This window comes from Astyanax mexicanus, chromosome 9, assembly GCF_023375975.1.
Source record: "Astyanax mexicanus isolate ESR-SI-001 chromosome 9, AstMex3_surface, whole genome shotgun sequence".
Taxonomy (NCBI): Eukaryota; Metazoa; Chordata; class Actinopteri; order Characiformes; family Acestrorhamphidae; genus Astyanax; species Astyanax mexicanus.
In genome coordinates this window covers 32923663-32939366 of record NC_064416.1, presented here as the reverse complement: position 1 = coordinate 32939366, position 15704 = coordinate 32923663, and the positions used below count along the sequence as shown (strand labels likewise).

The following is a 15704-nucleotide window of genomic DNA, read 5'->3' as shown; positions in this document are numbered from 1 at the left end:
TACCATAATTCCCCCAGTTTAAATAATGAAAAGGAAAATACAGCAAGTACAAGTAGAGCTTTTCTACACCCTGTTTAAGTAAATCTGTTCCTCTTCACTTCCAGGCTCAGGTCAGATCCAGCTGTGGCAGTTCCTGTTGGAGCTCCTGTCGGACAGTGCCAACGCAGGCTGCATCACGTGGGAAGGCACCAACGGCGAGTTCAAGATGACGGACCCGGACGAGGTGGCGCGGCGCTGGGGCGAGCGCAAGAGCAAACCCAACATGAACTACGACAAGCTGAGCCGCGCGCTGCGCTACTACTACGACAAGAACATCATGACCAAGGTGCACGGCAAGCGCTACGCCTACAAGTTCGACTTCCACGGCATCGCACAGGCCCTGCAGCCGCACCCCACGGAGTCAACCATGTACAAGTACCCCTCCGACCTGGCCTACGTGCCTTCATACCACGCGCACCAGCAGAAGGTCAACTTCGTGTCGCCACACCCGCCCTCCATGCCTGTCACCTCCTCCAACTTCTTCGGCCCCACTAACCCCTACTGGAGCTCGCCTACGGGGGGCATTTACCCCAGCGCAAGCGTACCCCGCCATCCCAACTCCCACGTGCCCTCCCACCTGGGCAGTTACTACTAAAGCCAACTACCCCTCAGCCCCTTGCTTTCCAACTCACGTGCCATCCCCAAGCTGCACTCGGAAATAAAGAAAAAGAAGTAAAAAGATAAAAGGAATGGAAAGGAAAGGAGAAGAATGCTGGAAAGTGGGAAGTTTTTTCTGCTTCTCTTCTGATGGAATACATTTGCAAAATGAAGGAATTAATCATAGAAGGGAACTAAAAAAAGAACCAAGAAAAACTGGATGAAGTCTCGATCCACTTCAAAATTGAGTACTACTTATTCACAGGACCAGTGACTGCTTGGTTTTGTGTGTTTGTTTTGTCTGGAGCGTTTTTTTTTTTTGTTTCGTCATCAGTTTCTGTGGGTTTATGTACCTTTCGAATCCCGAACACAGGTTGAGGTTGGGCCAAAGCACCCTGTTCATACACTTAGACACCCAATATTAATGCTAAGCTTTACCTTTATTGAAATTGATTTAAAAACAGAAACAAGCTGCTCTTTAACTCTAAAGCTGTGTGTTATGGCAGGGTTTCCAAATGTGAAAAAATCCCAGTCTTTTTTTCATATGAGCTTATTCTAAACCATGCTGGTATTGTAGCACAAAGATCATCACAAATTGACAGAGCGAGCGTCAATGTGAACGCTCTCTCTTTCTCGATGCTACTTAACCCATAAGAGCCTGGACCCAGTTTTATATCTTGATTTAAAATAGGTTTAAAGAAGAAATTCTCCAAAATGACCTGAGATCAGATATTTTTGCGTTGACTTCCATTGGGATTTACGTTTCCCAGAGTCTGTTGTCTGCTTGCACGGGCAAATCTAGCCAAAAGCAGTCGGTCACAATCATTACCACCCACTGCACTGTCTACTGTGGGAAGTAATGCCTTTTATGTCCCAATCCATTTGGCATCTACTATCAGGCCTTACAACTTATAAAGGTGCAAGCTTTCCCAAGTCGTCCCTTGAGTTTTTAAAACAGTTCACAAGACCAATTGACACATACAGAATGTATGGTACCATTGGCTCTTATGGGTTAAGATGATCTCAAACTTTTGACATTCCAAAGTCCAAAGTTTATAGAAAACTATTTTCTACTAGTGTCTGGATGTTGGACGTTGTCCTCTGTTCTCTGTCTCCAAAATAGAGGATACAATCCCAAAACACAAAGAACCCCTGAAAAACTCAGGGGGAACTGGAATGTGCTACCATTCACCTCTGACTTGTCCTCCTAACTGGAATGCTGGAGCTTCAGCTATGGCTGGAAAAGGCGATTTAGTTTATCCAGGAGGTTTTATGTGTTACCATAGTGTGTGCCATAAATAAAAAAAAGAATGATCAGGAGTAAAGCCATTGCAGAACCACTTTCGACTCCTTAAAGAACTTTTCAGTAGCCTTTTTTTTAGAGATCCTGTTTTTTATAAAAGAACCTATGTCTAAAAGTTCAAAGATTAGTCACCAGAAAAGGTGATTTCTAATGATGAACCAGTGTTCCTTTTCGTATCGATGACCATGTCAGTATTAATGTTGTTTTGCACTCGGCTGACCGTCTGAGTGACTGCACTTCCCTGCCTCTTCAGTGTTAAACCTCTAGAGTCCTAGAAGGACCATTATCTTCAGGACAGCACTGTCATTAATCATTTGATTGGCTGTTAAATTTGTCAATCAACCAGTTATCACAATCTCAGAAGAAAGATTCTTATAATAGGACTGATGTTGCTGATATTGTTACAGTGTACAGTGATTACAATGAAAGCTATAGGAATGAATCCAATGCTGAAAGATGATGATGATGATAATGATGATGAAGGCCAACTGCTGAAGGCTTGTGGTTGATCTTGTGAAAACAGTAAAATAACGGTTATATAACAGGTTATATTACAATATTTTAAGCCAAACTAGGGTTGCGCTGGTGTGAACTCTATTGTAAGTCTATTCACCTTATTTGGCCACGCCCACTTTTGAGAATATTTGTGTTGGAATTGTTTATAGTTGCATCATATTTAGAGTGAATGCAATTCACATGAAGTAGCTATCCATCTAGGCTAACCCAACATTCCAACAGTGGATATTAAACAATTTCCAAATCACTAAACAAAAACTTTCTTAGCATAGAAAAATAAATCAAAATACTGTTGGAACTAGTGTCTCCTTGGTCTTGAGACCCTAGAGACTTTTCTGAAGGGAGGGGATCATCATGCTGTTGGAATTCAGCTCCTCAGTACTGGCAGCACTCACGTAGTCCCAGACCATGATGCTACCACCACCATGCTTGGCTGTAGATCACTTGATCGCAACTGTTAATTGTGAATGAGATCATTTGGTAACGTTTATCAAAATATAAACTACCCTTTTTTATTCAATCTATGGCTGCCTGGATACAGTGTTGTTTTTCTCAAATTCAAAATGTGGAGATGCATTATTACTGTTTATTAATAATCTATATTAAGAGATTATGGCAGTGGTGGTGTAGTGGTGGCTTTGTGGGTCTTGATGACCCAATACTTTGGCTGTCACTTTTAGGGGGGCTAGGTTATTGATGACACGATTGTAGGTTCAATTCCCAGCTTGTCTTGGATCTGCATTCACAGCTGAAATTTAAAAAACAAAGATGGCTGCCCAAATATTGGCAATGATGGAAAATAAGGTGAATAAGGCAGATAATTAAGTTTTTATCCACATCAGTACTTCTCAAAACTTCCGAAAGCATTCCAAAGTTGTTTTCCTCTCACCACTGTACCTCGCTCTTTTATATTTATCCATAATTTTGTGTTTTTACTTATGTATTTGTTGATATGCCAATGAAAGTTCAGTCCACGTGAACTCATCTCACTCCTGTAACTCCTGTAGCCGTCATTTCATTTCTTTTCTTTTTTTAAATGTAATGCTTTAACCCACACGTCACCGCTGTCTTTACGTCCTTACCTGAAGCTACTTAGATCACTGAACAGTTGAATGTGGACATGATGCAAAAGTACCTCTGTAAGATAAATGAGAAAGAAAAAAAGACTTTAAATGATTTTAACGAGTTAATAAGCAGTTAATAAACAGTTAATAAACACTTATTAAACAGCAACACGGACGGTTGATACCAGAGAGATCCTCAGATTCGCGAACGCTGTGCGTTTGTCAGACCTATTTGCTATTATTTTTTAATCAACGGTCAACTAGGCATTAAAAGCATCTTACTGTATAAATTATGCAGAGTTATTTTCATATGTGACAGTATTAAAAGATCAAGAAAATTAATACGAGTTGACCTCGGTCAAAATGCAAACTTTTTAAAGCCGTGTCTGAAGGTCGTATGTACAGCATTAATGTTTTGTATCTGTACATTTGGGCAATAACTTTATGAATGTTTTTTTTTGTTTGTTTGTTTATTTTTTCCATTTATATTTGTTTCTGTTGTGCTCTGTGCCTTTCCTCGGTGAGGTGAAATATATATGATATTTTGTATTTTTTTATTAATGATACCACAAAAGCCTTGTAGACAATCATTTGTCTTTGCAGACCACAATCTTTCATGACACTTTCGACAAGTGTGAAATGACAATGAAATGATCATTCCTCTCCAGCTAAAGATCCAAAGAGAGCTAAAGATCCAGGCTCAGATTCAGCGCCTCCACTCAATTCTCTTTAACACAGCATTAAATAAAAAAATGCAAAAAAAACCCCACCCCATCATCTCTTTAAAGCATCACTATCTAATGAAGAAAATGTGCTATTTCATATATGCAATGTATTTTGGATATTATATATATGAAAATATATATATATAATTTTGCAATTAATCATTTTGTTACTATTGTTGTTTCTGCAATACATTATTACCTTTTGTAAAAAGGATTGTAGATAAAATGTGCTAAAAAAATAAATGTTTTACATTACAAACTACTGAAATGAGTTTCCTTTATTCTGTGTCTCATTCATTCATTCATTCATTCATTTTTGCTTATTTTGCTTATTTGCTTGGATTAGTATATACATGTACCATTAAAGTCATGTTCATTACTGAAAATATAAAGGTCTTGAATAAAGTCTCTTTGCTTATGAGATTAACTGTATCAGACAACGATAACCTGAGTAAATATAAAAAGTACTTTTTAAAATGATACTTTTGTTTTTTTAAGGAAAAAAAAAATCAAACCAGTCAAACCAATTTGCCCCTAAACCCAATAACTTGATTGTGCCACTCTTGGTGGCAACAACTGCAATCAAGCTTTACTGATAACTGCCAACGAGTTTTTCACATCTCTGTGGAGGAATTTTGGTTAAAAAAAATTTTTTAATTCAGGCACATTGGAGGGTTTTTGAGCAGAAACGTTCTGTTTAAGATCATCCACAGCATCTTAATCAGACTTTGATTTGGCCAATTTAAAACCATCATCTCGTTTTTTTTAAGCCATTCAGAGGTGGACTTGTTTGTGTGCTTTGGATCATTGTCCTGCTGCAGAACCCAAGTACACCTGAGCTTGAGGTCGTGAACAGATGGCCGGACATTCTCCTTCAGGATTGTCTGGGAAACAGCAGAATTCCTGGTTCCATCTATTACAGCAAGTTTTCCAGAACCTGAAGCAGCAAAGCAGCCCCAGATCATCACACTACCACCACCGTGTTTTTTTTTGTTTTAGAACAGATGTAACAAGACACAGCTTCTAAAAAGTTCCACTTTTTTCACATCAGTCCAAAGAATATTTTCCCAAAGTTCTGGAGATCGTCAAGATGTTTGTTGGTAAGATGGGCCATTGTGTTCTTTTTGGTCTTTTTGTTCTTTATTGTCATGGAACTCTCCCATTGAGACCAAATTTTAACCAGTCTCTTTCTTCTTATTATTTCATTTATACTGACCTTAACTGAGGTAATTAAGACCTTTAAGCAGTTCTTAAACTTTGTTCTCTTGGATGAGTTGTCCATGCCCTTTTTGAATAATTTTGTAGCTCTTACTGTGGTCCACTGGAGTCCCAAAACCTTAGAAATGATTTTGATCAAGTATAAAAGACTGGCAGATGATCAGTGACTTTATTTTCTTACCTGTTTTTATATTCCTTCAGAAAGGGGCATAACGTTTTGCTTTTTTGATGGCTAATTTCACTGGTACTTGTGACTATGTGACAATAAAGGTTCATTCATTCATTCATTCGTCTACTTATTCATTCATAGAATGATGGTAGAACAAAAAGAAAAATTTTGAAAGTTAGATGACATAAAAATAAATGTTAAACAACTGACTGCACTGCAATAAAAAAACAAAATCCAAATATTTTGTTCGATTTTTATTTATTATTTTTTGTTATTTTACATATTTACAGATAGAAACAGCCTTTATATATACATTTTTTATCATTAGAATATAAGTCGGGGCTTAAATGGTTAAGTAATAGTAAGGAAACAGTTAAGAACAGTTATAATTGAGTTAAGCTAAATTTTTTCCTGAAATAGTAAAATGCCTCTTTTATAAAATGTGCAGTATATTCTATTGTGAACAAAATATGGGCCTATTATATTTATAAATCATTGAATTCTGTCTTGTTCTTTGTTTTTTGTTTTTTTTTTTTCATTTTACAATTCTTTTTCAAACAACGTTCCAAATTTTTGAAAATTGTGGTTGTAAATAAGCAAAATAAGCAAAAATGAAAATGTTTTATTACAGCATGCTGTTTTTGTTCTGCTGGTTTTCAGCAGCTGTAATTTTCCTGCTAAAACTGAAGTGCTTTCAGTTTTTAGTGTGTAGACATGCGCCTTAAAATACTCACATCCCTCCTCCCTCAGGAGAGCAGTGTGTGTGTGTGGGTGTGTGTGTGTGCGTGTGTATTTATATATGTGACAAACACAAGCAAATTCCCTTGATTACTGGAAATGTCTGAGCATCACTGTGGGCCAGTGTACTGAGTCAGAGGGCAGCCGCTTAAACAAAGACATTCCAGGGTGTGCCCTTACTTATGCACACGCACACACACATACACACACACACACTGCACTACCACACACACCTTACCCAACACATGCCCACACACCTATCTAGAATGATGGACTGGGGTACTGGCACCCAAGCAAAAGTCTAAAATGTGTAAAATACAAATAATCTAATAAATAATATTAAATATACATTCAAATTAAATGTAATATATGTCATGATAAATAAAATTGAAAGAGTCATTCTTTAAAATAAATTAATGACTCAGACTATGATGTAAACTCAAGTTTCTAAAGCTGAAGCAACATGGCTGCAATCTCTCATTCAGTCATAGCTTTGCACTGACTGCCCTCTTGTGACTAAAATGAGAACTGTGAATCCAGACACAGACCTATAACTTAACTCCAGATCCTGTAAATATGGGGTTTAGGGTTATATGCTTCCTTTAGTGTGTTTGTATTGATGAATTAAAAAATGACCAGCATTAAAACAATCAAAGAATAAGGTCTATGTTAGGACTTAGTGAAGTTCATACATGTAATGTAATAAATAAAATGATGATAATGAATTTCTGAAGAGGAGTTTTTAAGTATAATATACTGAAAGTATAAAATGAAGGTTGCAATCTTCGTAAATGTTTCTTATATTTGATTACACAGAAAACACTATATGATGCACAAACCAAGACAAGTATAACCCACAAAATACTTTTTTATTATTTTTACTAAAAAATCTTAAATCTGAGTTTCACTGCATGCCTTTACTTACAATAATATAATTTATAAACATTTATAAACACGTCATTTCAAATCCACTTCATTAATCTACTTCAATAAATCTACTTCATTTATAAATCTACTTACATAATAATTTTACCCTGTTTACTATAGTTTTACCATGTTTTTACCTTGTTTACCATGTTTTAATCACGTTTTATAGCTATAGCAGGTTCTAACAATGTTTACCATGTTTTACCCTGTTTACCATTATTTACCATATTTACCATATTTTTAGCATGTTTTATCCTGTCTACCTTGATTACCATGTTTTAGCCAGTTTAACACATTTTACCATGTTTTACCCTATTTACCATGTTTTCCCACGTTTTACCATATTTTTACCATGTTTTACTCTGCTTTACCATGTTTTACCCTATTTACCATATTTTTACCATGTTTTACCCTGTTTACCATATTTTACCATGTTTTACCATGTTTACCACGTTTTACCCTGTTTACCATATTTTACCATGTTTTACCATGTTTACCACGTTTTACCCTGTTTACCATATTTTAACCATGTTTACCTTGTTTACCATGTTTACCATATTTTTACCATGTTTACCATATTTTTACCATGGTTTTACCCTGTTTACCATATTTACCATATTTTTTACCATGTTTTACCCTGTTTACCATGTTTGCCATATTTTTACTGTGTTTTACCATGTTTACCATATTTTTACCATGTTTACCATATTTTTACCATGTTTTACCCTGTTTACCATGCTTTACCTTGTTTACCATGTTTACCATATTTTTACCATGTTTTACCCTATTTACCATATTTTACCATGTGTTACCATGTTTACCACGTTTTACCCTGTTAAACATATTTCAACCATATTTACCTTGTTTGCCATATTTTTACCATGTTTACCATATTGTTACCATGTTTTATCCTGTTTACCATGTTTACCATTTTTTACCATGTTTACCATATTTTTTACCATGTTTTACCCTATTTACCATGTTTACCATATTTTTACCATGTTTTACCCTGTGTACCATATTTTTACCATGCTTTACCCTGTTTACATGTTTATCATATTTTTACCATGTTTTTCCCGGTTTACCATGTTTACCATATTTTTTACCATTTTTACCATATTTTTACCATGGTTTTACCCTGTTTACCATATTTACCATATTTTTTACCATGTTTTACCCTGTTTACCATGTTTGCCATATTTTTACTGTGTTTTACCATGTTTACCATATTTTTACCATGTTTACCATATTTTTACCATGTTTTACCCTGTTTACCATGTTTTACCTTGTTTACCATGTTTACCATATTTTTACCATGTTTTACCCTATATTTTTACCATGTTTACCATATTTTTACCATGTTTTACCCTGTTTACCATGTTTTACCTTGTTTACCATGTTTACCATATTTTTACCATGTTTTACCCTATTTACCATATTTTACCTTGTGTTACCATGTTTACCACGTTTTACCCTGTTAAACATATTTCAACCATATTTACCTTGTTTGCCATATTTTTACCATGTTTACCATATTGTTACCATGTTTTATCCTGTTTACCATGTTTACCATTTTTTACCATGTTTACCATATTTTTTACCATGTTTTACCCTATTTACCATGTTTACCATATTTTTACCATGTTTTACCCTGTGTACCATATTTTTACCATGCTTTACCCTGTTTACATGTTTACCATATTTTTACCATGTTTTTCCCGGTTTACCATGTTTACCATATTTTTACCATGTTTACCATATTTTTACCATGTTTTACCCTGTTTACCATGTTTTACCTTGTTTACCATATTTTTTACCATATTTTACCTTGTTTACCATGTTTACCATATTTTTACCATGTTTTACCCCGTTTACCATGTTTTACCCTGTTTACCATATTTTTACCATGTTTTACCCTGTTTACCATATTTACCATATTTTTACCATGTTTTACCCTGTTTACCATGTTTACCATATTTTACCATGTTTACCATATTCACCATGTTTTACCCTGTTTACCCTGTTTACCATATTTTTACCATGTTTTACCCTGTCTACCATTGTTTACCATATTTTTACCATGTTTTACCTTGTTTACAATGTTTACCATATTTTTACCATGTTTTACCCTGTTTACCATGTTTACCATTTTTTACCATGTTTACCATATTTTTACCATGTTTTACCATGTTTACCATATTTACCATATTTTTACCATGTTTTACCCTGTTTACCATATTTTTACCGAGTTTTTCCCGGTTTACCATGTTTTACCATGTTTACCATATATTTACCATGTTTTACCATGTTTACCACGTTTTACCATAATATAACCAATTTTTTTAGCATGTTTTATAGTTTTACCATGCTTTACTATGTTATCCATGTTTTGCCATGTTTACCATATTTTTACCATGTTTTCACACTTTTACCATGTTTACCATATTTTTACTGTTTTCACACTTCTAGCATGTTTTACCATATTGCAGTGTTTCTCAACCAGGGTGCCGCGGCACCCTGGGGTGCCGTCTGGCTTCATCGGGGGTGCCGTCAAAATATTGCGCCTCACGTGCATATTTCCTTCCCAGAGTCAGCTCGTGTCGGGGTGTGTCCCAATTCACAGGCAGCATACTCTGAAGGATGCGACCCACAGAGGCGGTGTATTACTGCGCAGCTGTGACGCAATCTGTCTTCGAATACAGCCTCTGAAGGATGCAGCCCCTAAATTGGGACACACTGTAAAGTTTTTGTCCCCCCACGCGATGCACGCGCTATTTTATTTCATATTCCGCCAGCAACACCCCTCGTTCTCACCTGAAGTACTGCGCCATCACCCCCCCCCCCCCCCCCCCCGTCCGTAAACTGGGGTGCCTTGACATCTCGCATATATTTAAAGGGTGCCGTGATAGAAAAAAGGTTGAGAAACGCTGCCATATTGTAACCATGTTTTGCCATGTTTACCATAATTTTACAAACCTTTTTTGCATGTTTTACAGTTTAATCGTGTTTGACCATGTTATTCTTTTATTAACCATGTTTTGATAGTTTTACCATGTTTTCATTGTTTTACAATGTTGTCATTGTTTTACCATGTTTACCATATGTTTACCATGTTCTTATAGGTTTACCATGTTTACCGTATCTTTTACCATGGTTTGTAGTTTTACCATATTTTTGTAGTTTTTTCATGTTTACCATTCTCCTTCAGGATTTTCTGCGGTAGACAGAGGAATATATGGTTTCTATTAGCACAGGTCTTCCAGGCTCTGAAGCAGCAAGACATCAGAACACCAGAACTACCACCACCATGTTTTACTGAAGTTATGATTTTCTTAACTTCAGTAAATCTTATATGTTAAGAACAGGTAAACGGTGAAATGATGATCATGTTTTGTTTTTTGCATTAATTGTGTAAATAATTCTCTGTAACTCTTGTAGATGTTATATGGTGTGGGAAATGAGAAAACTGGAAGACAAAGAGTTTATTTGAAACAACTGTTACAAAAATATAATCTATAACCAACAACTGAAACAGATTTTCATACACTATTGTTCTGAGTAATATGAGTTTACATTCTTTTTATAAAATGATTACCTGAGTACCTCAATGGTAGCTAAGCTAGGGTGGCATGGTGACCATCCCATCCAACATCAGGAGCTCACTAAGAATGCTTTTGTTGCTGAATGCAATCAAAACCTTATGTCAATGCTCCAGAATCTAGTAGAAAGACTTTCCTGGACAGTAGAGAAAGTTACTACAACAAAAGCAGGATTACTCTAGAAGAAACAATAAATGAGTAGATGTCCCAATACTTTTGGTCTTTATGAAACCTTTTGCTGTACAGCAGAAATTGTGGGAGTGCAAGAGTCTTCGAAACATGAATATACAACTGGGAAACCATTAAACCAAAGGTTATAAATGACAAGAGTGTGGAAGTATATACAATTATCAGAATGCCACTGCTTCCCCAATGTTGAAAACCTCTGGATCACATGTTGGACGCCCCAGAAGGCTCACATTTTTCCATCTCTTGAAACCCCTCATCATCAGTGCTGGCGCCAGAATGGTGAAACAGATTTTCCTCACTAGGGAAGTAGTAGGCGCTGGGTGCTGTGTCTACAGGAACCACTCTGGAGAAGTTGGAGAAGTCCACACGGTACCGTCCCTCTCTACTGCGGGAGATGATGGGGAGGAACTGGTAGCCCCACATGATCTCTCGAGGAATATAGGACGTCCGGACCTGGCAGGAGGAGCTGGTGCTCTCGGCCGTGCCATCCAGAAACACCACCAGCTCAAACTCCTGCATCTGCAGAGTGTCCACCGTCATCCTGAAGAAGGGGCTCGATTCGTCAATTATGTGGTACAGTGTCAGTGGGCAGACGAAGAAGAGGTTATCCTTTCCGGCGTCCATCATGAAATCTACTCCAATCTGGTCCATGATGATGACCTCGCCTTCTGGTGAGACCGTTGTCCTGAACAGCTTTCCATAAATTTGGCTTCCAATAAGCAAGCTTTTGCGCAAGTTGGCGACTCGAATCTGCAGGCAGAGCCGGTTCTGTTTGCTGCTGATGACCGCCATCTCGCTGAAGGTGATGGTCTTGGCTCGTTTCTTGGGCCTGGCAACTTTTGTCATGATCACAGCGCACCAGAAACAGATAATTATTGTCCCGAAGACACACTGAATCGTGAAGATGGTGATGGTGCTATTGCAGGCTGGGGTCAGAAGTCGATAGCCGTAACCGATGGACATCTGGGTCTCGATGGACTGAAGGAAAGCGCCAGTCATATCGACGACATTCAGCACACAGAAGCTGTGGTTGGCGGGTGGATTCTGCCAAGGCAAGTCTCCGTTAGCGACAATAGCCCAGTACCAGAAGAGCCCGAAGATGAACCAGCTGAATATGAAGGAAGCTGCAAAGTGAAGAGTGACGTAACGCCAGCGCATCTCCATCAGGGTGGTCCAGAAATCCAGAACGGAGATGAAGAAGTGGCTGTACTTGACGCTGCCATATGCGACGTTGCAGTGGCCATCTTTGGTCACAAGTCGGTTCCTGTGGATCCGACGTTCCTCCAAGTAGTCGCGGAGTAACTGCAACAAAGTGCGGGTCATCCTGTACAGTGTACAGCGAGGTCAAGCTGGGGATAGAGCATTGATATGCAGTATGTTACATTTCTTAATAGCAAAATACACTGACATGCTACATATCAAGAGACAGGAACGAATAGATATCTTGTCCAGTGACTTTTGTCATGTCCTATGGTAGATTAAGTATACTGCACTGACCTGTAGCATTTTGCAAGGACAATTCTAGCCAGATACTTACCACCGACAGTGCTGTCCGCTGTGGGTGGTAATGCCTTCTATAAAGTATGTTAAATATCTGCCCACAAACTTCAGAAAGGGAACGTCCCATCCATTTGCACCGACTATCAGACCTCACTCCCTCTCCGAGGGCCCTGTTTTTTTTTAACGATCTGTAGGCAAATTGTCAACAGTATTAGCCTGAAGCTTGATTTACACCTTGCGCAGCTCAAAAGGTATATTCTAAGTTTCCTAATCAATCATGGTTGAGTTTGGAGTGTAACATAAAATAAACCAATCAGAGTGTCACGTGCCATTCCCTTTAAGAACCAGGTGCTCTCTGACTTTGGCGTATTGGTATTTTAATAGCGCAGCACTTCTGTGCTTCTCAGTAGAGGGAACAACCTGCATGTGGCGCTCTGTGAAGGTGTGGCGGCAGTTAATTTACAGGAACAGCAATGTTAATGTTTTGTGTATTCTGTTTAATGTTGATGTAAAAGTTGGGTTTTCAGGCTGCAGTGCATCCACGTGTGTTTAACAAGCAGAAATGAACACATAGCGCACATACGTGGCTAAGATAAATATGGACGTCTGATTGTTGACTGTTGCCAGGGTTCTAATCAGTCAGTGGCGCACCTGCATTTTCCACTTCGCTAAGATTGCAACACAGCAGATATTTGTCTGAACACACCTCACCTCCAGACCACCAAGCCCATCAGTGTAGATATATTCATTTATCAAGTCTATTGCTTTTTTAACGGCGTAAGTTCCAAGTGTGAAAAAAGACTGTTTGCAGGGTGCAAGATAGCAATAAACATTGTAATGCGCCTATGGCAGGGTATAATATAAGGCCCTTAAGGTAACACCAGATGATAATTTAACATAACCCATAAGAGCCCAGATCAATTTCTGAGTACTGATGCCAAATTCAAATTTAAATTAGATAAAATCAGCAAGCAGCACGTTTTTTTTTTTTCATTAACTCATTTCTTCATTCATTCATTTCTTTTTATTATAGACTGCACATGACTGTAAATATTTTAATTAATTTTATATATTATAATTTAACATTCTGGTGCAACATGTATGACACAAGAACATTACACTAAAGTTGTTCTTTAGCATTTAGTTATAGAAATAAGCAAAAATAAATAAATAAAACATTTAATGAAAGCATGTGAACTGTAAATAAAATGATTGTAACATCATAGATTAACATACATAGATTAATCTAAATATGTTTAATCTAAATATATTTTTGCCTACATTGTTTCATTTCCTAGTAAATCAGTACTTTAAACTGGATGAAATCAGCTCAGTTTGTGATCACATGGTATACTTGATGAGATTTTTTTCAGTGTTTTATTAGGTCTCATGTATTTATACAAATTTGTGCACATAAAGTTGCTTGCAAATGTTTGGGAACCCCTGGTCAAAGTTTACATAATAAGTGTGAAGAGCTAAGCAAGTAAAATGTTACTTGTTTTAATAGTTTCCATAATAATAAAATAAGGCATTTTTAAAATATTGGAAGCAAGACTATTTTTCTAAATTTGTAACCATCAAAAAGCATATGTTTGGGCACCCTACATAGACAATACAGTACAGTACATTAATAATGTGTTAAATATGACAGCTTGTGAACACGCTTGTGTTTTGTAGCCAATAAAATGACTTTCAACTCTTCTTTGGGGAATTAATAAATAAATAAGTAAAAAAATATTACATAAATATTACATAAAAAATTAAAAAATATTACATTTGATGCATTTCTTTACTATGTATTTCAGTGTCCCTATTTAAAACCATGAACTCTGCTTTTTTAAGGTCTATCCACAGATTTTTCTGAAGAATTTTGGAGTGACAGACAGCTGATTTAAGGAACCAGTGGTTACCAAAGTCAAGAGTGTTTATAACACTTTAAATTTAATTTGCATTATCTGGCTACTAAAAAAGTGACAACAGTGATTATGAACAGGCCAAAGCCCTATCAAAATAATTATAGTCCACAAAAGAACTTAAATTACACTTGCATAGTGTTATTTCTGTTGTTTCTTATTTTTAAAATTTCATAAAACCCGAATAATACATACAAATAAAAATATAAATAAAATATTTTAAAAATATATATATTTTTGTCATTTGGACGATAGTTTAATAGTTTTGAACCAAAAACATTAACAGTACAAGAACTTGTCAGGTATCAATATGTTTAATAAAGAATGCTATAAATGTTGTTTAGTTTATATATTTTAGCTCATACCTAAATAAATATGGAATGGAAACTAGAAAACATATTAAAAACACACTAGAACACTGAAATAAAGTTAGTGGCTGTTCCCCAGATAAGAGTTAAGCCCAATCTAAACAATGCAGCATTTTGAATACAGATTTTCTATTGAAATTAAATAAAATAGTCTACAACTAGGCTTATTACCTGTCTAAACTGACCCTTAATATTTCAGTGTTATGTTTAAAACTTACCATATGATGAAATTCCCCGTTAATTTTGGTTGCAAAAGTCCAAAACCAGACAGCAGTTCCAGTTATTTAAAATTATTGATGAAACGCAATTCTCTAAAATAGAAATAAAATTACTCTTGCTTCTACATTGTCTCTCATTGTCTCAAGTGAGCCTTGTTGTACCTCCTCCTCCTGCTAAAGCTGGACGGGATGAGTGATGTTTACTAATACACAGCAGCCAGCTGTTCTCCTGAGTATGACGGGGGATGGGGGAATAAAAATTGTGGTCTAAAAGTAAAAATTATATTTTTGGTGTTTGGTGTTTGTATGAAGTTTATCTAGTTTATGATACTGAAAGAATAAATTAGATTAAACTGGACAAAACAAAGGGTCATGTACGGGGGACTGGTTTACTTTTACAGCTTTTTGTGTTTTTAATGCTTTTTCACAGGACAGTCTAGACAATACTTGATATTTGATATACTTAGTATTATTAAAGGAAAAGGTGGAGGCTGAATGAATGCTCCAGGCCATGCTATTAAAACAACATAAGGCTTCTGTTCTGCAAAGTAAAGATTTAAGTGGTAGTAGTGAATGTAGTAGCTCTCTGTTTTATTGTAGAGCTTGTTGTAGATAAAGGTT

General features: G+C 36.5%; 3 protein-coding genes across 5 annotated transcripts in view; 1 reads left to right on the top strand and 2 right to left on the bottom strand.

The window, feature by feature from the left end:
• Positions 1–3211, top strand: part of fli1 (Fli-1 proto-oncogene, ETS transcription factor) — a 59654-nt gene extending 56443 nt beyond the window's left edge. For all 3 annotated transcript variants that reach the window (XM_049483680.1, XM_022679743.2, XM_049483681.1), the window contains one exon: positions 105–3211. In XM_049483680.1, the coding sequence (XP_049339637.1) occupies positions 105–634 (530 nt within the window). In that variant the 3' untranslated portion in view covers positions 635–3211. The remainder of the gene's footprint in view (positions 1–104) is intronic.
• LOC103026716 (ATP-sensitive inward rectifier potassium channel 1) overlaps positions 1–15704 on the bottom strand; it is a 342879-nt gene that overhangs the window by 182254 nt on the left and 144921 nt on the right. The gene's annotated exons all lie outside the window — the stretch shown is intronic.
• Positions 10759–15222, bottom strand: LOC103025792 (ATP-sensitive inward rectifier potassium channel 1). The gene is made up of 2 exons (XM_007250995.4): positions 15084–15222; positions 10759–12433 (listed from the first exon to the last, which is right to left on the bottom strand). Exon 2 carries the CDS (start codon positions 12405–12407, stop codon positions 11286–11288), a length of 1122 nt encoding a protein of 373 aa, XP_007251057.1. The 5' UTR covers positions 12408–12433; positions 15084–15222; the 3' UTR covers positions 10759–11285.